The following is a 23,866-nucleotide window of genomic DNA, read 5'->3' on the forward strand; positions in this document are numbered from 1 at the left end:
AGTCGTAATTTGCAGCATTTTTTCCTTTCTTAGAGGTACATAAGATAACGGTAAGTTTTAATGATTGATGAAATATTAGATTAGGTAATACAGTATTTTTTCTTAAATTATTTCCCTGTAAACAGTTTGTTTTCTCAGATATGCTTATTGATGTGAAGGGTTTTTTACTTCTTTGTGGCTTTTAGAATTTGATGTCTATTATTTTAGATCTGGAGAACTGGGTACAGACATCTACTTATGAAAAAATATTGTTGTATTTCAGTTATGTTACATTTACTCTTAAAAAATTTGATACTTAGGATAAGCCTGCTTTTTACTTTTAGGTGGAAGATGAAACTGTTTTACATAACATTCCTTACATGGGGGATGAAGTTTTAGATCAGGACGGGACTTTCATAGAAGAACTAATAAAAAATTATGATGGAAAAGTACACGGGGATAGAGGTGAGTCATGTGTTTATTCTCTTGGAAACACGGCCAGAGAATTGATATTTTATTATTTTTTTAAAACATAGGTATGAAAGAGATTTTTTTTTACATTAAAATTGTTGGACTGGCCTGGGCTCACAAGCCTAAAATATTCAGTGTTTTCCCTAACTATTTTTATTTTATTTTATTTTTTTAAACATATTTATTGGAGTATAATTGCTTTACAATGGTGTGTTAGTTTCTGCTTTATAACAAAGTGAATCAGTTATACATATATCCCCATATCTCCTCCCTCTTGCATCTCCCTCCCACCCTCCCTATCCCACCCCTCTAGGTGGTCACAGAGCACCGAGCTGATCTCCTTGTGCTATGTGGCTGCTTCCCACTAGCTATTTTACATTTGGTAGTGCTTATATGTCCATATGTACACTACCACTCTCTCACTTTGTCCCAGCTCACCCTTCCCCCTCCCTGTGTCCTCAAGTCCATTCTCTAGTAGGTCTGCATCTTTATTCCCGTCTTGCCCCTAAGTTCTTCATGACCATTTTTGTTTGTTTGTTTGTTTGTTTGTTTTTGGCTGCATTGGGTCTTCGTTGCTGCGTGCGGGCTTTCTCTAGTTGCGGCAAGCGGGGGCTATTCTTCGTTGCAGTGCGCGGGCTTCTCATTGCAGTGGCTTCTCTTGTTGCAGAGCACAGGTTCTAGGTGCGTGGGCTTCAGTAATTGTGGCTCGCAGGCTTCAGTAGTTGTGGCTCGCGGGCTCCAGAGCACAGGCTCAGTAGTTGTGGCTCGCGGGCTCTAGAGCGCACGCTCAGTAGTTGTGGTGCACGGGCTTAGTTGCTCCGCGGCATGTGGGACCCTCCCAGACCAGGGCTCGAACCCGTGTCCCCTGAGTTGGCAGGCGGATCCTTAACCACTGAGCCACCAAGGAAGCCCCATTTTTTTTTTTTTAGATTCCATATATATGTGTTAGCACCCTATTTTTAAATTGAAGGATCATGCTTGCCAGTTGAAAATTATTCATAGCTGGTCATAACAAACTGTGATGTCAATAACATGTAAATTAAATAGAATTGTTTGAGTGTATGTAGATTTTAAGATTCTTTAGCAATAAAATCAGTGAGGAATAGGGCTTCTGCTTATGTGACATGGGCTCCAAAAGGCCCTATGTTCAAAAATACCTTCCCCACTAGGCAACCACAGGACCTGAAATCCTGTCATTAGAATCACAGCTTTGGTGATTTAACAGGAGACCCTGTTAAAGTTCCTGGCGGGAGGGTAACGTGTAACATCCTCACATGTTCCTGTCAGGAGTGGACAGCAAGGTCTGGCAGATGCATTGTTTGGAAGGAGGCGAAGGCCATAGTTAGTCTCTAGAGAATTAGGCTATGGTCGCAGGCACTGAAAACTTGTGAAAATGACAGGTGTTGAGGATAAGTACTACTTCCGACTTTGCCTCAGGCCAGTCCTGAAAATGATCTTTCCTCACCGCATTTTAATAATAGTGTTATGGTACTGATTGATAGGCTCCAGCTGTTTCTTACAAATTAACAAAAGCATACGTGAACTTTTGTGTATTTCTGATATTTGACTTGATGAATTTCAGAATGTGGGTTTATAAATGATGAAATTTTTGTGGAGTTGGTGAATGCTCTTGGTCAATACAATGACGACGACGACGATGATGATGGAGATGATCCTGATGAAAGAGAAGAAAAACAGAAAGATCTAGAGGAGAACCGAGAAGGTACGTCTGTCTGTTACATTTGCGTGTAGCCATTACAGCAATTTTCAAAAACAATAGAGTATAGGTAAATCTTCCTTCCTTCTTTTTTCTTTTGTTAAATATCATATCAGTGGTAGTATAATCAAAATTAGAATATTATTTATAAGATTTCATCCTGCACTTTTATTTCCCTTGGCTAGCAAAATAACGTGTTTTTTTGGTTTCCCTGGGCAGTCATCTCGTAATCGTTATGTAACATATATACAGCATACTGGTCATTGACCGAACAAGTTGTGTGCGTATAGACATTCAGTTCTCATAATATTCCACGAGGTAGCTTTTATCATCAGATCCACCTCATAGTTGAGGAGATGGGTTTAGTGAGGTGAAGTAACTCAAGATCACAGTACTGGGAGGAAACAGAACCCAGAAAATGCTGTGTTCGGAACCAGCTCTAACTGACCCCAGAGCATATGTTTTAACCGCTACACTAATTACGGTTTGCCAGAAAATTAGAGGGTCCCAACTTAGAGCTTGGCAGTTGGTGAAGACCGGACAAAGCTCGTTATTAAGACAGCATAGAAGAATATGGGGGGAAATTGCAGTTTCAAAGAAGCGTACAGTTTTTTATAACAGGCGCCTTAGTGATCACCTGGCTCCTCATTTTACAGCCAAGGTGGGTCAGTGGCCAGACAGGGCCGCAGCGTCAGTTAGGGGCTGAGCCGGGACCACAGCCTCAGTTCTCTGCCTCGGGGCGCTCTTGCAGCTTCCCATGCTTGAGTTTGAGTTTCGTCTGGCCCACCAGCCTCCCAGATCCTTGTGAGATATGTTGGAAGGAAGTGAAACGTAGAGCTGGTAATTTCCTGGGAAATCAGCTTTGTTAGGCATGAGGGAAATGAAAGACTGGCAAGCTTGTTCACTTGCATTCTTTTTTCCTTTCACATTTCCCTGTTTAGATAAAGAAAGTCGCCCACCTCGGAAATTTCCTTCTGATAAAATTTTCGAAGCTATTTCCTCAATGTTTCCAGATAAGGGCACAGCAGAAGAGCTAAAGGAAAAGTAAGATTTGTTCTTTGGCCATGGTTTTGCCTCGTATGGTCTTTAACTCACCATTTTGGTTCTTTAGAAATGGAACTAACGTAGCCAGTGAGCTCCCCGCTTCGCGTGTTCCCAACATCTGCAAGATACTTGACCTAATGCGCGTAGGTATCTGGTGCCCTGCGCTCCGCGCGTGGTAGATGGGATAAATTGGCGTGCGCGCGTGCAGACACGCACACGTACACACACAATTTACAGGAATGCGTGTAAGAGGAAATTTCTCGGGACGCCTGTAGAAATTTTAGTGCAGCTGATGTTTCATTTTAATGACTATAGTAACATTTTTCGTGACAGATCTGAATCACATCAGTGAATTCGTTTCTTGATGTACCATGCATAATATTTAATTGGCTCTTCATTTAAGTAAAGATTGTTGTAGGCTAAACTTCTTTGTGTGTTTTAGGCAAGATAAACATCAAAAATAATACACAGAAATCTTGTAGAAAATTTATTTTCAAAAATGTAATTCTTGTTTCACCTTTACTTCCATTTTTCTTGGTTAATGTTAGGTACAAAGAACTCACCGAGCAGCAGCTCCCAGGTGCACTTCCCCCTGAGTGTACCCCCAACATAGATGGACCAAACGCCAAGTCTGTTCAGAGGGAGCAGAGCTTGCACTCATTTCATACGCTTTTCTGTAGGCGATGTTTTAAATATGACTGCTTCCTACATCGTAAGTGCAGTTATTGTACGTTTACATTTTCTATCTTTGTTGTGGAATTATGTGTTAAAGCAACTTGGGAAGTGTCATTGATTACCACTAGAATTTGTCATTTAATCTTGCAGTTACGACTGAAAAGTACGTTAGCATCATAGTATTGTTATTTTCTAATTTGCTGCTTAAGGGTTGCTCTGAAGTCTTTTGCACATGTTAAGCTGGCACTGCTGTCTCCCACTAACTTGGAATACAGATCAGTGATTTTTCCATAAATGCTAACCGAACAATTGTTTTACAATAAAACTTACTGTGACCTAGCCGATGGCCCAGAGCAACATTGCCAATACTGATGAATAACTCGTTGAATAAGAAATTGGCTAAAAAGGTGTTTCTATATATTCTTGTCTGTTTAGTGCCAAATCTGGTTTTTTTTTGGGGGGGGAGGGGCATCCTCTGAATACGTTGCTTTTAAAAACACCTGCATTTGAATACAGGTAAAGCATAACATGTTCTTAATGAGATTTACGTATGGTACATAGGATATTACTTTCTTTTTCTGACATCGCTGGGGAATGAAGTTTCTTAGTAAAATTTCCAGGTAACTGGAACTTAATTAAGTACAATTTAGAAACTACCAGCTACTTTTGAGGCACGTTTTTTGAAAATATATTTCATACCTCCTGGTTCCTAAGCAGAGTTTACTTAATGTAGGTTAGCTTTTTCCACATTAGAGTTTTGTGTGACCATCTGTGGCATAACACCTTTGTCTCTGTGCTAAATGGGTTCATGTTGCTTTGCCCTTTTGGAGTTCCTGTGCCCACCTTCTACAATTTTTTCCCTCATTTTCCAGTGGTACCTCTTAATGTTAATTAGCTGCCTAGGCAGCTATATCTTGCCTTATTTTGAGTTTTTGCTCTGTATCTACTTAATGTTTGCTGCAGCACATAATTTGTTACATGATGTGTATCTAGGTCTGGAAATGGTCATTTGTGTGTGTGTGTGTGTGTGTGTGTGTGTGTGTGAAGTATTAGTGGTTTCGTTATCTTAATTTAGAAAAACTTGAAGTAGACTTTCTGAATTATCATTGTATCTCCTTGCAGCTGTTGTCCGTGCTCCTAATCTAGTTTAACTTGATGACTTGGTAGTTGTAATAATCCGTAGAAGCCAGCCATACTCCAGCCATTGTAGGCTTACTTACTTGGGCTTGGCAGCATTGTCGTTACACAGGCCTTGAAGTAGTTGTTTTGAATTGCATTTAATTCCCCTTTACACATGATCATTTTATAAAATAATGTCCAGTTCTTAAGAATACTGTAAATTGCATTCAGATATCACTATAGCAAAAAAGTTGGTGGGAGCTCTTTCATTGGAGTCAATGCAGTGGTTCCTCCAATTTGTTGTTTATAGATGTAGCATTTGATGGACCTTTTTTGTACAGATGAGCCAAGGCAGGAGGGTACTACTTTTAAACATTATTACAAGAGTTATTTTATTGTGCTATTCCAATCTGAGTAATTTGGATGAACCTTGAACCTGCTCATCGTCTCATTATTCATGCTGGGGAGAGGAGGAGAAAAGTGTTGTGCTTAATGAAGCTGGTTCTCTGGGACTGACCGGTGGGCTGCTCACTGCAGGGCGTGGGAGACGTGGGTCCAGCACTGCTGTGCCCACCCTTCCCCCTTGTTCCACTACAGCCAGGCTCTTCATAGTGTAGCCCTAACACATTCTACAGGCATTTAATTGCTTTACACTGACTTGGACAAAATATCACACACTATATATTTTTCTTAGGTAAAAGAAGTCATTAAATACATTATTAAACATACCTGTTAAATATAGCATTTTGTGCTTTTTGTTCTTTGTCTAATTGGGAATAATATAAACTGTCAGGATTAAATTTATTACTTACTATGTGCAAAATACTTAAAATAGCACTTGGCGTGTGTTTAGCTATTGTTATTTTTAAAATAAATCATCATTCACGTGACTTACATTTCCAAAAAGCATTAAAAGGCATCCAGCGAAATCCCCCACCCCTCCTGTCCGCATCCTCACGCCCCTGTAGGTAAACCACTTCTGCTGTTAGTTCTTCTGTGTCTTTCTGTAGTTTCTTCTGGCAAATACAAATACATTCCTCTCTTTTCCCAACCACCCTATTCAAATAGTGCCATACTCTCCAGGCTTTTTCCCTGTTGGACTTAATATTGTAGATATTATTCCTGTCTGGACAGCTGCATAGTCTTCGGCTGTAGGAGGCCCTATAACTTACTGAGCCCGTCCCCCGAAGGTCAACATTTATGGTAATGGTGCCGCAGTGAATAACCTTGCGTGGTGGACCTGTACGTCCTTTCCCACAAGTGCAGGTTAACCCGGTCCACTCTGTGTAGGCAGTGCCAAACTACCTGCCATACGGGGATCTGCCAATTTAAAGAACTACCAGCAAAGTAAGAGTGCCTGTTTCCCAGAGCCCAGCCAATAGAGTGTGTAAAAAAACAAACTTTGATTTTATTGATTGAATTAGTAAAATGCTTTTTAGCATAATTTAATTTGCATTTTTCTTCCTGTATGATTAAGAGATTTGTATTTTCTCTGAACTATTTTTATCCTTTTGGCTTCGTTGGTCTTTTTGATATCTTGAAGCTCTTTATGTAGTCAGGAAATTTTTTGAGATGAGTTGCAGTGGGTTTTTTTTTTTCCAGTTTGCTGTTTGGTAAAAATCCCATAGCAAAGTTAAAAAAAAAACCTTTAAGGTAGTTGAATTTATCAGTTGGCTTTCCCTACTACTCCAAGGTTTTAAAGGACGTCTCACTTTTTTTCTAGTACGTTTTAGGCTTTTGGTGCTATTTTCTTTTTTGGGGGAATAACATCTAACTCTTTGATCCGTTTGGAATTTATTCTGTTAGAATTTTGGATCCAACTCGTCCTCTGCATCTCCAGGGCTACTGTTTCCACACCATCTTTTTTTTTTTTTTTCCCCAGTACGCGGGCCTCTCACTGTTGTGGCCTCTCCCGCTGCGGAGCACGGGCTCCGGACGCTCAGGCTCAGCGGCCATGGCTCACGGGCCCAGCCGCTCCGCGGCATGTGGGATCTTCCCGGACCGGGGCACGAACCCGTGTCCCCTGCATCGGCAGGCGGACTCTCGACCACTGCGCCGCCAGGGAAGCCCCTTAACATCTTTATTGGAGTATAATTGCTTTACAATGGTGTGTTAGTTTCTGCTTTATAACAAAGTGAATCAGTTATACATATACATATGTTCCCATATCTCTTCCCTCCACACCATCTATTGACAAGTGCCTCTGGGGCTGCCCTGAGCCGCTGCCTTCATCACTGTCACCACAGGTGCTGGGTTCTGTTTCTGGTCTTTGGGTTCCGTTCCTTGAGTCTTTCCAGGGGCCTTTATTCAGAGATCTCTTGGCCATTCTTGTTTTTCTATATAAATTTTAGAACCAGTTTGTCTAATTAAAAAAAAAGTCTAGGGGCTTCCCTGGTGGCACAGTGGTTGAGAGTCCGCCTGCCGATGCAGGGGACACGGGTTCGTACCCCGGTCCGGGAAGATCCCACGTGCCGCGGAGCGGCTGAGCCCGTGAGCCATGGCCGCTGAGCCTGCGCGTCCGGAACCTGTGCTCCGCAACGGGAGAGGCCATAGCAGTGAGAGGCCCGCGTACTGGAAAAAAAAAAAAAAAAAAAAGTCTAGGTGGTATGTTTATTGGAATCTCATTAAATTTATAAATTATCTAAGGGGAAATTGACAATTTAAAATAAGGGTATGTCTAACTATGGGATAAGTCTCCTTTTGTCCTTTAAAATAAGCTTTCTGATTTTCTTCCCGTAGCTCTTGTATTTACATTCTTTGGTAAGTTGATTTCTAGGCATTAAATGTGTTGGGCTTTTCCCCTTGTATCATATATGTTTCATACCTTGCTACTTTACTGGGCTGTCCTTGTTTGTGATAGTTTCTGCATAGATTCTTTTGAGTTTTCCAGCTGTAATTATCTACAGTTATGAATGGTTTTGCTTTCTTTCCAATCTTTGTAACTTTAACTACCTTCTCCTGTCTAACTGTATCTTCAGTGCATGTTAAATAATAGTGGTGCTAGGAGATACATTTCCTACTGCTCCTGGATCAGTTTTGGGAAATTACCCGTTTCATTCCGATTTTGAAATTTATTTGTATAATTTGATCTGCATGTTCTAATAATTCTTTTAATTTCTTTTATTTCTTTGATTGTTCTTCTGTGTTTGATTCTTTTTTTCTTGAAGAGATTAAGAAGTGGTTTATATATTTAGAAAATCTGTTTTGTATATTTTTCCCTCAGAGAATCAGCTACTGTATTAGTTTTTACTGTTTTTCTGTTTGTGAATCTGATGTTTGTGTCATTTTCATTCTTTCCTCTTTTTTTGGATGTATGTATTTTAACACAGTGAGTTGTCTCTAGAGCGCTGTTTCAACTTCTTTTAGGTTCCAATATTTGGTATTATTACTATTTTTTTTTAAAGGAATTTGAGGGAATGTTTTGTATTTCCTTTAACTCATTGTTGAATGGAGACTTTTTTTTTTTTCTGCGGTATGCGGGCCTCTCACTGTTGTGGCCTCTCCCGTTGCGGAACACAGGCTCTGGACGCTCAGGCTCAGCGGCCATGGCTCACGGGCCTAGCCGCTCTGCGGCATGTGGGATCTTCCCGGACCAGGGTACGAACCCGTGTCCCCTGCGTCGGCAGGCAGACTCTCAACTACTACGCCACCAGGGAAGCCCAAAGGGAGACTTTTTAAAACTTCATTGTGAAAGAGGCCTTTTTTGGATGTTAACTGTTTTTATTATTTCTGTGCTGGCAGTCTCACTGATGTTGGGCCTTACTTGTTATTTAGATGTTAGGGGTGTCTGCCACTCTTATCTCTAAGGAAGATATTCTTTTTTAAAAAAAATAAATTTATTTATTTATTTTTGGCTGCGTTGGGTCTTCGTTGCTGCACGCAGTCTTTCTCTAGTTGCGGCGAGCAGGGGCTACTCTTCCTTGTGGTGCGCGGGATTCTCATTGCTGTGGCTTCTCTTGTTGTGGAGCTCGGGCTCTAGACGCGTGGGCTTCAGTAGTTGTGGCACACAGGCTCAGTAGTTGTGGCACGTGGCCTCAGTAGATGTGGCACGTGGGCTCAGTAGTTGTGGCGTGGAGTAGTTGCTCCACGGCATGTGGGATCTTCCCAGACCAGGGCTCAAACCCATGTCTCCTGCACTGGCAGGCAGATTCTTAACCACTGTGCCACCAAGGAAGTCCCGGAAGATATTCTGATGGCAGGGGATTGGCAGTTCATCTGGGCCAGAAGCTTGGTATCTGATCATGGATCTTTTCTATTAGAGGGACTTTAATCTCCAATACAGGCCTAGAGCATAGCTAGAATTGTATATTACAATTTATAAGTCTTTTACGTTTGCTTGAAAACCTTTAGATAAGATATTGCACCAAAATTCTTTAGGTTGCTTTTGAAATTAAAGAAAAAAAAAAGCCTTTAATATCCATGTTCTTTTCTTTTTGTGAAACTTTTAAGTATCTTGCTTTAATTTTCCATCTGATAATTTTCCTGATCAGGGAATTTTATATAATCTTCTCTCCAACCTGCCCATATTATACTTAGTTTGAAATATATTTTAATAATGTATTGCAAATACTAGTATTTTAAGATGTCTATTTGAAAAGATTATTTTCAGTATTCTGGAAGTCTAAAATAGTCAAGACTCTTAGAGGAAAACATAGGCAGAACACTCTATGACATAAATCACAGCAAGATCCTTTTTGACCCACCTCCTAGAGAAATGGAAATAAAAACAAAAATACACAAATGGGACTTAATGAAACTGCAAAGCTTTTGCACAGCAAAGGAAACCATAAACAAGACCAAAAGACAACCCTCAGAATGGGAGAAAATATTTGCAAATGAAGCAACTGACAAAGGATTAATCTCCAAAATTTACAAGCAGCTCATGCAGCTCAATATCAAAAAAACAAACGACCCAATCCAAAAATGGGCTGAAGACTTAAACAGACATTTCTCCAAAGAAGATATACAGATTGCCAACAAACACATGAAAGAATGCTCAACATCATTAATCATTAGAGAAATGCAAATCAAAACTACAATGAGATACCATCTCACACCGGTCAGAATGGCCGTCATCAAAAAATCTACAAACAATAAATGCTGGAGAGGGTGTGGAGAAAAGGGAACCCTCTTGCACTATTGATACAGCCACTATGGAGAACAGTATGGAGGTTCCTTAAAATACTAAAAATAGAACTACCATATGACCCAGCAATCCCACTACTGGGTACATGGCCTGAGAAAACCATAATTCAAAAAGTCATGTACCACAATGTTCATTGCAGCACTATTTACTATAGCCAGGACATGGAAGCAACCTATGTGTCCATCAACAGATGAATGGATAAAGAAGATGTGGCACATATATACAATGGAATATTACTCACGCATAAAAAGAAACAAAATTGAGTTATTTGTAGTGAGATGGATGGACCTAGAGTCTGTCATACAGAGTGAAGTAAGTCAGAAGGAGAAAAACAAATACCGTATGCTTACACATATATATGGAATCTAAAAAAAAAAAAGTCACGAAGAACCTGGGGGCAAGACGGGAATAAAGACGTAGACCTACTAGAGAATGGACTTGAGGATACGGGGAGGGGGAAGGGTAAGCTGGGACAAAGTGAGAGAGTGGCATGGACATTATACACTACCAAATACAAAATAGATAGCTAGTGGGAAGCAGCCGCATAGCACAGGGAGATCAGCTTGGTGCTTTGTGACCACCTGGAGGGGTGGGATAGGGAGGGAGGGAGACGCAAGACGGAAGAGATATGGGGACATATGTATAACTGATTCACTTGGTTATAAAGCAGAAACTGACACACCATTGTAAAGCAATTATAGTCCAATAAAGATGTTAAAAAAAATAGGACACTTCTAGAAGAGGGAATTCTTTATATACTTAGTTTTCCTAAAGAATTGAAGTTGGAAATTCTGCTGAAGGAAATCTAGTCGTAAGAATAGTTCTCTTTCTTTAGCTAAATGCAGTGTGGGATGAAGAATGGTACTTTAAAATTTTTTAAAGTACTTTTATTATTAGCATGCTGGCTTTTCCTTTATGGCCTGGATTTGTTCTCACCTTGGAGACTGTATAATTGTGGCTTATGATGCTGATACTGTTACCTAGTCCTGACTTGGAGGCTTCTTCTGTCTCATCGCCAGCAGAGGCTGCTGTCCTCATTTGTGCACGTGTGTGTGTAGAGATACATGTGTGTCGTCTTCAGTGAACTGGGGCAAAACTATCAGTCTCTAACTATAGTATGTACTAGAGGAGACATCCAGACTAAACACAGGTTTCACCTAAAGCGTGTCGGTCAGGAATGTGCCTCTGGCTCAGGACGATTTTGTTTTTGGATGGATGTAATTCCTTCTGCTTATGTGACCTTAATCTTCTAGTGCTCAGTCTGTGTATTTTAGGGGTCCTCACCTGTGCAAAGTGTAAGTCAGTGCTAAATAAGTCATATGGTATCAGGCTCTTGTTCTGGGAAAAACCAACTCACATACTTGAAACAGTCTGAGCCTTGAATTTCTATTTTAAAAACATAACTTTTTCTTCCTTCCCTCATCACTGTCTTCCTTTCCCATTTAAGTTCTATGGATAGAAGTATGGCTTTTTTTTTTTTTTTTTTTTTTTTGCGGTACGCGGGCCTCTCACTGTCGTGGCCTCTCCCGTTGCGGAGCACGGGCTCCGGATGCACAGGCTCAGCGGCCATGGCTCACGGGCCCAGCCACTCCGCGGCATGTGGGATCTTCCTGGACCGGGGCACGAACCCGTGTCCCCTGCATCAGCAGGCGGACTCTCAACCACTGCGCCACCAGGGAAGCCCGAAGTATGGCTTTTTACAAATATTTTTTAAATGATTTATTTCATGAATCTGTCACTTGTTTTTATCCAGATTAATTTTCATCTTGTGTAATTCTGGATAGGGCATTTCTAGTATTTGCCTTTATTCGCTGTAAGCAAAGCCTCCCCAAGTTGTCTGAAGTTCTCGCTGCTGCGCTTTCATACTTGTTAGTATACCAGTGTGCTGGACTTTGAATTTTTCTGTTATATTATTTGGGAATCTTAAGTTTCAAACACTTTATCTTTCTAAAACCTGTTTTATCTGACCATTGTATTTTGCTGCAGAAAGGGTGCTGACTGTGCAGGCTCCCGCTGGGTTCTTGAATTGTGTGTGATTCAAAGAAATTGACTTGTAGTATTCCGAGGCTGTCCTCATTATCTTTTAAAACTGGTTTTTAACAATTGGTGTCCCATTCTCCCCCATTTGACAAGCTGATTGCTGACCTTTCTTTGGAAATCGATAAATTGTAGATGTCAGAATTCTTTTGTAAAAAGAGGAAATCTGATTTCTATGTAGAGGATACATCAGTTGTTTCTATGGAGACATTCAAGACCCAAATAAATGTTTATAATTAGAGCTCAGGTGTGCTGGGGGAGACCTGAGGAGAATACATTGTGGAAATTCAGTAAGAGCGTGAAGGAAAGTTCTGTAGTGTAAACATTATTAACAAAAGTGTAATGTAGTAATTGACTTTCTCCTTTGGAACTGGAGACATGAAAAAGTAATGTTTATGTGTAAAAGTAATGTTATTTATGTTTGGATATTTTATGTTTATTTTGCAGCTTTTCATGCGACACCCAACACTTACAAGCGGAAAAACACGGAGACGGCTCTGGACAACAAGCCTTGCGGCCCCCAGTGTTACCAGCACTTGGTAAGCGTGCACAGCGGGGCTCCAGAGGGAATTGGAGAAGTCTTAATTTTGAACTTCGGTGAGGTCTGTAAAGTCAGCGGTAACCTCACTGTTCCCATACTTTGATTGGCCATATGATAGCAGAGGTTTCTCAGTCACATTTCTTGGTAGTGCTTACATACTGCACATTCTAGTCTTTCGTTATCTCGCGTTATTCTTTATCTCTGTTAGTCTTTTCAGCAGCGTGTGGAGGTCTTTAGGATCCAGGCCTCCTGTACCTCCACAGAGCTTACGAGAATGGGAAGCACAGAGGACCCTTTTAAACCCCAGAAGTGCAGTAGTTCCCGGGCCTTGCTCAGAGCCATAGCCCTTCTTTGAGTTGTAGACCCACTGTAGTTGAGCTATATTATATATAGGCCCCGGAGAGGTTTTGTATGTTTATTTATTTTTTTTTAATGATGGAGAAAAGGTAAGGGTTTAGGAAAATATGAGGTAGAAAAGTTGTATTTTACGGGTACTATCTTATTTTTACCATTTCCCCTCTTTGAACCAAGCCACTCCTACCTAGGAACTAAATGGGTATATATTGCCTGTTGGATTTTGGACAGAAGATTCATTGAATGGCACCTGCAGAAGGTATCCTATTTTTAAGCAATTTGGTTTTTGTAGAATGAAGTATAAAACTGTTGGCTGCTCTCAGACTTCTCCCTTCTATTGCCACTAAAAATGGAATTCTTGAGCACTGTTTTATATATAATATTCCTTACAAGGCAGAATTTTATTTGGCTCATCTAAAATGTGTCTGTGGTATCTCTATAATCCACGCCCTTCCCGTTGTTGTATACTTTCCGAGACTGAATTATTACACCTGGTAACGCAGAATGTAACCCTCACCGCCTTGTTCGTCGAGTTCCTTTCATGTCTTCCTGGGTTGTGCATCCCTCACAGGGGAAAAAAAAAAAAAGGGATGTTTTACTTGTAAGGCAGAAAGTGAAAGAGGTGGAGTATGTGTACATGTTTTGTTTTCTTCTTGTATACTTTAAATATTACCTTAGAAAGGGACATGTTGGCTTAAGAAACCCTGAAATAGGAAAGTGTGACTTTAGATGCACATTAGATGTGTGCTTCCTCTTAAAATTCACTTTTAAATAGACTGTTACCTAAAGTATATTTCTATTTAACTCATAATCAGTTAATATAGAGCCGTCTTGCCTGATTTTGTGCTGCTCTGGCACTGTACGGAAGCCATATTTATCTTTCGCAAATCTTCAAACCCTCAAAAGCAGATAGAAAACAGTTGTATGTAGATGTGCGACTGTTTGTGAAAGCCGGATACTGTGATACATTTGACTAACGTGCTAACGCCATCCTTTTCTTTTTCTCCTCCGCCAAAATGAGCTGCAGAACTTTACCCTGATGTCTGCACTTTTCCCCCTTCGTAGGAGGGCGCGAAGGAGTTTGCTGCCGCCCTCACTGCCGAGCGGATAAAGACGCCCCCGAAGCGCCCAGGCGGCCGCAGGAGAGGGCGGCTCCCCAACAACAGCAGCAGGCCCGGCACCCCCACCACCAACGTGCTCGAGTCGAAGGACACGGACAGTGACAGGGAGGCGGGGACCGAGACCGGAGGGGAGGGCAACGACAAGGAAGAGGAGGAGAAGAAGGATGAGACCTCCAGTTCCTCAGGTGAGACGCGTCTGGTAACAGGGTCTTCCTGCCGCTCGGAGGGTTCATGTTGTCGAGGTTTGGGTCGTGTAAGGTGTTAGTTACTTCCCTCAGTTGGTTAGTTACAGACACGGTGAGAAACCCAGGAGCAGAGCTGTGTGGCTGTGACTCTTACTGCTCTCTTCTGGCCCACACCCAGCCCTCGCCTGTGGTGTTGATCTGTCTGGGTTACTTGCAAGTTGACCATCCGGTTTATTTTCACTCTTTGGGTCACTTTCCTTTTTCCAGCTTTCACCAGGGCATGATGAAATTCTCATCATTCAGTTGAATACTCTGGACGCTCTGTGGGTAGTTTTGGTTAGGAGAGAGAATTAGAACCACTGACTAATACGTTACGGGTTGTCTTTTCAGCCCTATGATTACACCGTAAGTAATAGTAGGGTAACCCCATCTGCTTTCAGTTTAGAAGGCTGAGTTAAAGGGAGTCCGCTCTCATGGTTTCCATGGGGGAAAAGCTTACTGATACTTCCTTCCCTTTCCCTTTCCTTCCTCCCATTGCTATTTCTTGACCATTGCTTAACTTTGGTTTCGTAGAAGCGAATTCTCGGTGTCAAACACCAATAAAGATGAAGCCCAACGCCGAGCCCCCCGAGAACGTGGAGTGGAGTGGCGCTGAGGCCTCCATGTTCAGGGTCCTCATCGGCACGTACTACGACAATTTCTGTGCCATCGCCAGGTTGATTGGGACCAAGACATGTCGACAGGTCAGCGTGCCTGATAAAAATACTGTCAGCTTCAAATACGTGGTCACTGTCCAAACATACGAACATTCGTGGTTATTAAACTGCTGTTCCTCTGAAAAGAAGTATAAAAAATTTTTTTTTCACTGAGAGGATACTGAAAGGAAATTACTCATTCAACTTCAGATGTTTTAGGTTAGCTGGCAATGGGTTCTATCTTATTTTATTATTCATTCATTTATTTGCTTTTTGGCCACGCTGCACGGCACATGGCATCTTAGTTCCCCAAACAGGGATCGAACCTGTGTCCCTTGCAGTGTAAGTGCAGAGTCCTAACCACTGGACAGCCAGGGAATTCTGGCAATGGGTTTTAAAAACCAGGAACGATTTAGATTTAGCCTCATGACTCTCAGTAAGAGTGTAATCGCAGCAGCGTCACAGGACAGACAAATAGTTTCTGGTGGGAATGAGCAGGAGACTGGTTTGCTTAAATAGACGGTCCTCACGGCCCTGTAACCTTGCCTCTTGTCAGGTGTATGAGTTTCGAGTCAAAGAATCCAGTGTCATAGCGCCAGCTCCCGCTGAGGACGTTGACACCCCTCCCAGGAAGAAGAAGAGGAAACACCGGTGAGTCTGCGGCGTGATGGGGAGGCCGCTGCGGGCCTGGCGCTCATGAGGGCAGTGGTGGCTCCACTCCGTCGATTAGGAAAGAAGCTTAAGTGGCCTCAGAAATAGACCTGTGGGGTCTTGTTTCTGTGGGCATTTGCTGGCATTTTTCTGTAAGAACACAGTGGCTGTCAGGAGATTTGGTGTGTTGAGTCATAAAAGTTTTATGATTACTATGCTACATTTTGGTTACGAAGAATTACTGAGTAGCTTCTGCAGTGAAGGCTGCATAAACCCTTACTTGGCATTCGTGTGTGGATCTTGGGAGGCTGTGAGCTCTGGGCCAGTTTTCACTCTAGGAGCCTGAGTTTTCCACGCCCACCCTGCCATCGGCCTGGGTGAGCGAGTGACGGGGGCAGTGAAGGTGTCAGGCCGACTCGGATGTGTGGAGGCTGGATGGACTACTTGCTGTAACCACCACCCCGGTCCTTTTTTTCTTTTTAGAGAGAAACATAGTTGGGTGTTGGGTAAGGGAACATCTAAATTATGCTTCAAAAATTGTCTACAGCTTAATTTAGACTTTAATAGATGCCTCTGCATTTTTTGCTTGGATTCTCTCTGACCATATAGCTCAGTTGAAATGATGCAAGATTCCAGAAATTAGAGCAGGTATGCTGTGTCAGTATCATCCACACTAGAATAAACCTGCCCCAGGTGGCCGGGCTCGCTCTCTGAGGCCACAGCCCCGTAGGCTGTTCCCACGTTGCTCCACACCTGCGCCAGGTGTGAGCGGGGTGGCGTGTGACTCCTCTTTCATAGTCACTTGGATTAAGAGCCCTGCCGCGTTCATGGCACAGGTTGACGCGTTTAAGTTGCGCTTGTTGACATGTGGCTGACTGTGCGCCCCAGGGTCACGAGGGTGATGTTTCCTTCCTTTGTGTTTTGCAGGTTGTGGGCTGCACACTGCAGAAAGATACAGCTGAAGAAGGGTTGGCATCTTTCCGTTCAGCTTCATTAGTAACTCAGGGTCTACTTCTCGTGTCTTAGAATAGTAATTGGATTAGAGTTTGGGATATTCTAATATAACCGACTTTGGTGCACTGAAGTTTAATGCACAGAAGTGCATTAAATGGAGGCCGTCTGTTGGTTAATTTCCAGTCGGTTAGAGGAGAACGACTCTGGGAACCTGACTGAGGTGTGTGTGACAGTGCCCCGGGGTTCCCGAGCTCTTGGCGGGTGGGGCTAATTTCTGCTGACCTCTTGTAAACAGTGTGTGTGACGTTGCAGACACGGAAAGACAACCCGCTAAGCTCGGAGGGCCACGGGGAGCGCATGTGCTTGTCGGGCGTGTGCTCCCCTTGCCGCTCTCTGGACTGACGTGGTGCTGTTGTCTCTGTGCAGACGGCTCCTCCAACCATGTTTACAACTACCAGCCCTGTGACCACCCGCGGCAGCCTTGCGACAGCTCGTGCCCTTGTGTGATAGCCCAGAATTTTTGTGAAAAGTTTTGTCAATGTAGTTCAGAGTGTAAGTATGTTGTCTTGATGTGATTACGTGAGAATTCAGTGGGCTGTTGGTCAGCAATTTAAAACTGTAACCTCAATCGGCACAAGGACACGGCAGCTCCTGCGTGCTGTTCCCTTGGGGAAATTCACTTACGCCACGAGCATGCATGGCGCCCAGGAGTGGCGCTGGGCCTCTTTCCAGCCAGCCTCCTGGCTGACGCGGGTATGTGGGCAGGTTTAGGCGAATGTGGGTTAAAAGGAGCTTTTATTTTTTTCCCCCTTGATCATTTAACTTAAATCATAGTAGAGTTGACACAGAATGGAAGGGGACTCTAGAAATAGCTACCCAAATACTTTTTGGACACCAGAAACTGTTAAGAGTTAGGTGGGTTTAGTCTTCAGAATACAGGAATGTGTAGCATCAGGGTAGTGACTGTAATGATTTAATGAAACTGCACTGAAGCCTGGATACCAAGGAAGTACCTAGAACTCTGACTATCGGAGTGGTTGAGATCCATGGATATTATGTAGTCCAAATCCTTCCTTCACACCTGTTTTATAAATCAAAGAACTGTAAGTACACATGCCATCTAACGAACGAAAAAGGGGAGACAGGAACTCAGTGATCTCCTTCAGGATGGACAGCTGCAACCTTCCTGTTACTTTCCTTTCCTCATGTGTACGGTGGGATAATACAGTTGTTGTGAGGCCTCCGTGCATTAATCAGGGCCTTAGCGCCAGACTTGAGCTGCACCGTTAGGCAAGGTTTTCGTCTGACGAAGAACATCTCTCTGAAGGTCAGAACCGCTTTCCGGGATGCCGCTGCAAAGCCCAGTGCAACACCAAGCAGTGCCCATGCTACCTGGCTGTCCGAGAGTGTGACCCCGACCTCTGTCTTACTTGTGGAGCTGCTGACCACTGGGACAGTAAAAACGTGTCCTGCAAGAACTGTAGCATTCAGCGGGGCTCTAAGAAGGTAGGGCGTGATCGTTGTTGGTGGGCTTCCGAGAGATGTCAAAGTCAGGATAGTCTTAGACCATTTAGCTGGGGCAAAAAAGTGATGATTGAATGGTACAGCTGATAAAAGGAAAATGGTTGATTTTTCTGTAGAATAGTTTGATATAGGATGAACCAGTCAACTCTGAGAAGCAGCTGTTAATGGTATCGGATTTGAATAAGAGGTATTTTTCTAGTTGTTTAATAGATGATTCGATTTTCTTTTTTAAGTTTAGTTAATAGAACAAGTGGTTTATCTAGTCTCCTTAGAGCAAATCACTGGTGTTCCTGTCAGAACAGAGAGACCCATTCTTATCAAATAGTATTCTGGGTTCCTTTTTGCACAGAGTAAAAGATGGGACTTCCCACAGTAGTTTCTGTAATAACCTTGAAAATAACACAGGCAGGAATTACATAACTGAAGCCTGGGCATTGCATGGACTTGACTTGTTGCAACCAGGGAGTTTATTGTTGACCAAAAGAAACTTAGTTTTTTAAGGTAGTATCTTAGTTTTCAGGGTACTATCAGTATCTTGGTTTTTTAGGGTAGATGATAGGTTTCTTCAGTTAATCATTTTTATAATAATAGCTGACATTTATTATTTAATATAGAGCAGGCCCTGGTCTAAGCACTTTGTGTATTAACTCATTAGTCTTCCTGACTCCCTGAGTTAGGAATAATCATTAAACCCAACGTTCTGAGACTTGTCAGGAAAGGAGCAGGAACTCAGCCAGGCGTTCCGGCCCAGGACCCTGTGCCGTGAGTGACCACCCCGTGTGCACGCGGCACGCTCTTCTCTTAGGGTCTTGAACTAGTGAACCAGTGTGTAATGTAACTGAGATCGCTGTACCGTCAGTCCTACTCTACTGGAAGTTCTGTTTATGGCAGTGGCCAAAACGCCTGCTATCAGGCGTTCAGACGGGTTTTACTCTAGGTCCTCACGTCACAGTGATGCTGGCGTGGTTTCCCGGGGACACCCATTCAGCCCTGAGAACTCCCATTTCTCCCTCAATCCTGTACTTTCCCACTGTATGATAAAAACCCCTCCTTCAGTTTGTTCAGAAAGTGGATAATCCTAATGGTGACATGTCTTTCTACACATCTTTTTTGTTCAGAAAGTGGATAATCCTAATGGTGACATGTCTTTCTACACGTCTTTTACCTCCTAAAACAGAAAACTGTGTAGATACTTTTTACCAACGGGGTTTCATTTGCTTAACAGTATTTAGCTGGTCAGGAAGGTACTTGGTTAATTCTTCCCCGACAGGGAGTGTAGGCTGAGTCAGAACAAGCATAGATCGGTAACCTGGGGATCCAGGAGTCTTTTTCGAGAAGGCCACGAGGATACTTGGAATGAAAGCATAATAATGAGCCACGATGAAAGGTTAGGGATCCATTCCCAAACGGACTAACGGTAGAAGCGACAGCAGTGATCAGCCATCTTGGCATCCGCTAAGAACAGAATGCTGGCCCACGGGATCGTGCTACCCCTCGTGGTGGTTTTTCGTGCTGTCGTGAGGAAGGGCTGTGGAAGGATGCGCCCAAGAGAAAAGTGCCCCGGAAGGAAGGGCAGCGCTTCGGGAGGAATAAAAGCTGGTGAAGAGCCAGGAGAGGGCCCCACGGGGGCTGGGACTGCACCCGGAGGAGGTGGTGATAGAGGCCGTCTTGGGGAGGTGCAGGGGGCAAGGGCGGAAGGACGGACAGGGAAGCAAATGGTGCAGCATGTCATGATGCCTCGTGCAAGGACCGCAGTCGGAGGGACCCGCACCAGCATAGGTGACGTCGTATTTCTGAGAGAGACAGAGGATACTTAGGCTCTGTACTTGATTTACAAAAACCAAAACGTGGTTCTTGCAGTTTGTCAAGCCCTTTGGTAACGCGGGGGAGCTGACCCCTTCCCCCACCTGTGGTTGAATTACCCTGGTTCATCCCATGTCTGATTTGTCCATCTTCACTCCCCTCTGATTACATGATTGTGTTTATTATTCTCTAGCATTTACTGCTGGCACCATCTGATGTGGCAGGCTGGGGGATTTTCATCAAAGATCCTGTACAGAAAAACGAATTCATCTCGGAATACTGTGGAGAGGTAAGGCACAGCCGTCCAGTTGCAGACAGAGGGATGCTCACGGGCATCATCTGTACTCACTTTGCTTTGGACTGATTTTCATTGGGCAAGTCCGTTGGGTTTGATGAGAAGTGAATTTAAAATGCCTTTTCAGCTTGGGCTTGTGGGTTTGGTTGGTTTGGAAGTTAAGCTACACGGCTTCAGTCCTTGTCACAGTTAGCTTTTATCACCTGGGGACAAGGGGGAGAACAAGAGCTTTAAAATGAGGAGTCTGTCCTACTTAAGCCACAGCCTAGTTGATAAGAACCTAAGTTAGGAAAAACCCTGGGGCTGGCTTCATTGTGCGATTAACCCACCCGGTTTGTATTTTGTACTGAGTAAAAAGACTTCTGTTCATCACTTTCTCCAAGCATAGTTACTTTAAATGTGGAAGTATTCAATATTTCTAAGTTAGAGTCCTTAAAATATCACTGTTTTTGACAAAGAGAGAAACTGGCCACAGTGACCCCTTCAAGGTCCCAACTGTTCCTGATGAGCTGGTGTGTGTTCTCCTACCAGGCTCACCTGTTGCAAAACAACCTCCCCCATGTCCTTCCTTTTAGATTATTTCTCAAGATGAAGCAGACAGAAGAGGGAAAGTATATGATAAATACATGTGCAGCTTTCTCTTCAACTTGAACAATGGTATGTTGATGAATTAGAGTGCATTTGGTTCCCGGGTTGCATGGGCCCCTTCTGGTGGCTTGAGTATCAGAAACGACATTAGGGGCCCCCAGTGTCTGCAGTGTTGGAAGGATCCCCGGCCTGGGCTAAGGAATGGGCTGTTTGCTGGGAAGCCAGCCAGGTTGGATGAGTGTAACTTGGGGGCGGAGGTGGAGGCTCCCTGAGCCGTAGGGGGTTCTGTGTGCAGGGAGAGATCGCTGCCCCGGCCCCGGGCCGTTCCTTGGCTTCACTGCCTGGCTCTCCTCTCGTGCCCCTCTTGCCACAGGTACCAGTCGGCTGGGCCCACCTCCTCCGGTTAGTGCCTCTGACCTGGGAAGGGTGTGGAGCAAGGCCTCGTGCAGCATCTCCACGACGTCCCTGGGGGTCCTCAGAGGACAGTGAGGGTAAAGGGCGCTGCGTGCAGACGCTGATCTGGGGTGGAAGACTTGTGGTGTAGCCCGGTCCCTGCTGGGGGTGTGCACGTCACACCCCAGCTGTGCGGGGGGCCTCTCAGCTGAAGCAGGTAGAGTGGGTTCTTTCATGAATGTGCTCCATAAATGGTAATAATGAAAAAAACTAATATAATTTAAAATGTGAAGGGAAGAATTTAGTTAGATTTTGTTTTCTGCCACGCTTTGGTCAGTAACACATATTTATAGCTGATACAACTGTCTGGAATCACTGATGAATTTTTACCTAGAGAACATTTTCTTCCAAATGTCATTTCATACTAGGTGAAGTTGGTTGAATGATTTGCTTTTGAAGGCAAACGCTGAAGAAGTATAACCAGTTGTATTTCCAGAATCACGAGAACTTTGTGTGTACTGATCTGTGTAGCTGAAATTGTTTACTGGATTGTGCTTATTTTTCCTCTTTAGATTTTGTGGTGGATGCAACCCGCAAGGGTAACAAAATTCGTTTTGCAAATCACTCAGTAAATCCAAACTGCTATGCAAAAGGTAGGTGTCCCCGGAGGTGGAGCTGCCGCAGGTTGACCTGAGTGGTTCTGGGTTGACACTTGTTACGTGAACGGTCAGCAACTCTCCTGGGCCGACTTCACTGACCCCGGCGTCTCTCTCTGCAGTGATGATGGTTAACGGCGATCACAGGATAGGGATTTTTGCTAAGAGAGCCATCCAGACTGGTGAAGAGCTGTTTTTTGATTACAGGTTGGTAACAGTACATTTCTAGAGTCACCAAGGGCTTTTCCTCTCTGGTCCAGCTCCAGGCTGGGGCTTCTGTCGTTAGAGGGACAGAGTTCTGGTCGTTATTTGTCATGGGCAGCGGTGGGAGTTTGGTAACGTAGTTTCCATTATACAAGTAATATGTCAAAAAAAAACATAGCTGCATTTTTACCTTTGGGGGTCCTTTCTGCGGGAAAAGGCACGCTGGCCAGCAGTCTCTACTTGTCAAGCTCTGGGGGATAAACTGACAAGTTCTGTAATTTTTATTTAAATGCACTCAGATGACTGTCTAGTTAAACGAATCCTGTGGCTGAATGTACATCCCATCCAGAAGCTGTTTCTCGAGTGCTGAGTTGTCGTAGACTAGAGCCCGTGTGTAGCCACTTTCAATGGCAAACTGTGGCACAGCTGAAGGCGAGATCTACCCAGATCTTTAGTGGGAGGTTACGAAGCCGCAGCCCCCCTAGCTCTGAGTGAGGGGCAGCTGGTAGACCTTCCTTTGGGTGCAATGTAGGTTCCAGCCGGCAGTGGAGGTCGCAGGTGCCTCTTCTGGCCTCTGTCCCGTTCTTTCTTCAAGGGGGGGGGGGGCGGGGCGTGACCAGCTCTGGCTGCTCCTGGGCCCTGTGGACTAAGGGCCCAAGTCAGGGCTCTGCCGCGTCGCAGTTACTTTGCCTTCCCCGTGTTAGGCCTAAACACTGCGCTGCGGGCCTGCCTTCGCTGGAGGTTGGTTTCAGGGGCACAGGGCTGGCTGGGGAGAGTACTGGGGAAGGGTTGTACTACCAGTTCCGTCCACTTTGCAACTGGAATTGGCCCAATGATGCAGCTGTAACAGGGTGCGTGTGTGCTTGTCCTTGTGGACGTGTGAGTGCAACACACTCAACTAAGCAGACTTGGCTGTGTTGGATCTCACCGCGGGCTGGAGGGCACTCACCCCTTTTTCTTGCTGTTTGTTTCAGATACAGCCAGGCTGACGCCCTCAAGTACGTGGGCATCGAAAGAGAAATGGAAATCCCTTGACGTCTGCTACCTCCCCCCTTCTCCTCTTGGAACAGCTGCCTTAGCTTCAGGAACCTCGAGTACTGTGGGCGATTTAGAAAAAGAAAATGCAGTTTGAAATTCTGAATTTGCTAAGTACTGTAAGAATAATTTATAGTAATGAGTTTAAAAATCAACTTTTTATTGCCTTCTCACCAGCTGCAAAGTGTTTTGTACCAGTGAATTTTTGCAATAATGCAGTGTGGTACATTTTTCAACTTTGAATAAAGAATACTTGAACTTCTCCTGGTCGTTGTCATCTGTCACACAGCTTCCTCAGCTGATTGATTTTAGAAAAAGACGACTGAGTCTAATGGGAAAAACATTTAACTCCTTTGGTTTTCCAGCAGCCATCCTACTTGCCTATTAGGCAAGTTAATACCAAATATAACAAATATATGCCTACATATAAACATACTACCAATAATACACGTTACAATTTAATAAGGGACTCACTGCTGGCATCTGAGGCCAGGGTGGGGCACGTCCCCGGCTGCTGAGAGGCCTGCGGCTACGTACCCTCTAAGCCTCGTTCTCCACGTGAAACAAACAACAGACAATCGGATGAAGCGACTTCTGAGAACCGGTCTAGCTCTAAATCCCACGAGTCTAGATACAGCCCTTCAGATAAGACGGGGATATAGCCAGACTAGGTTCATAC

General features: G+C 43.8%; 1 protein-coding gene across 17 annotated transcripts in view; it reads left to right on the forward strand.

The window, feature by feature from the left end:
• The window catches only part of EZH2 (enhancer of zeste 2 polycomb repressive complex 2 subunit), a 62,563-nt gene extending 39,114 nt beyond the window's left edge, over positions 1-23,449 (forward strand). For 7 of the 17 annotated variants that reach the window (XM_089917259.1, XM_089917248.1, XM_089917250.1 and 4 more), the window contains 15 exons: positions 324-444; positions 2,033-2,173; positions 3,109-3,211; positions 3,760-3,938; positions 12,636-12,727; positions 14,149-14,389; positions 14,963-15,132; positions 15,641-15,735; positions 16,663-16,703; positions 17,116-17,241; positions 18,017-18,195; positions 20,210-20,305; positions 20,887-20,968; positions 21,865-21,945; positions 23,127-23,449. In XM_089917259.1, coding sequence (XP_089773385.1) covers positions 324-444; positions 2,033-2,173; positions 3,109-3,211; positions 3,760-3,938; positions 12,636-12,727; positions 14,149-14,389; positions 14,963-15,132; positions 15,641-15,735; positions 16,663-16,703; positions 17,116-17,241; positions 18,017-18,195; positions 20,210-20,305; positions 20,887-20,968; positions 21,865-21,945; positions 23,127-23,284 — 1,905 coding nt within the window. In that variant the 3' untranslated portion in view covers positions 23,285-23,449. Of the gene's footprint in view, positions 1-323; positions 445-2,032; positions 2,174-3,108; positions 3,212-3,759; positions 3,939-12,635; positions 12,728-14,148; positions 14,390-14,962; positions 15,133-15,640; positions 15,736-16,662; positions 16,704-17,115; positions 17,242-18,016; positions 18,196-20,209; positions 20,306-20,886; positions 20,969-21,864; positions 21,946-22,070; positions 22,156-23,126 lie in introns of all 17 variants that reach the window. The other 10 variants (XM_089917261.1, XM_022578700.2, XM_022578720.2 and 7 more) reach the window with 5 other exon arrangements.
• Positions 23,450-23,866: the final 417 nt, after the last annotated feature.

The sequence above is a fragment of the Delphinapterus leucas genome, chromosome 9, assembly GCF_059928025.1.
Source record: "Delphinapterus leucas isolate spDelLeu-1000000601 "Yukka" chromosome 9, BTC_Dleu_Yukka2, whole genome shotgun sequence".
NCBI lineage: Eukaryota > Metazoa > Chordata > Mammalia > Artiodactyla > Monodontidae > Delphinapterus > Delphinapterus leucas.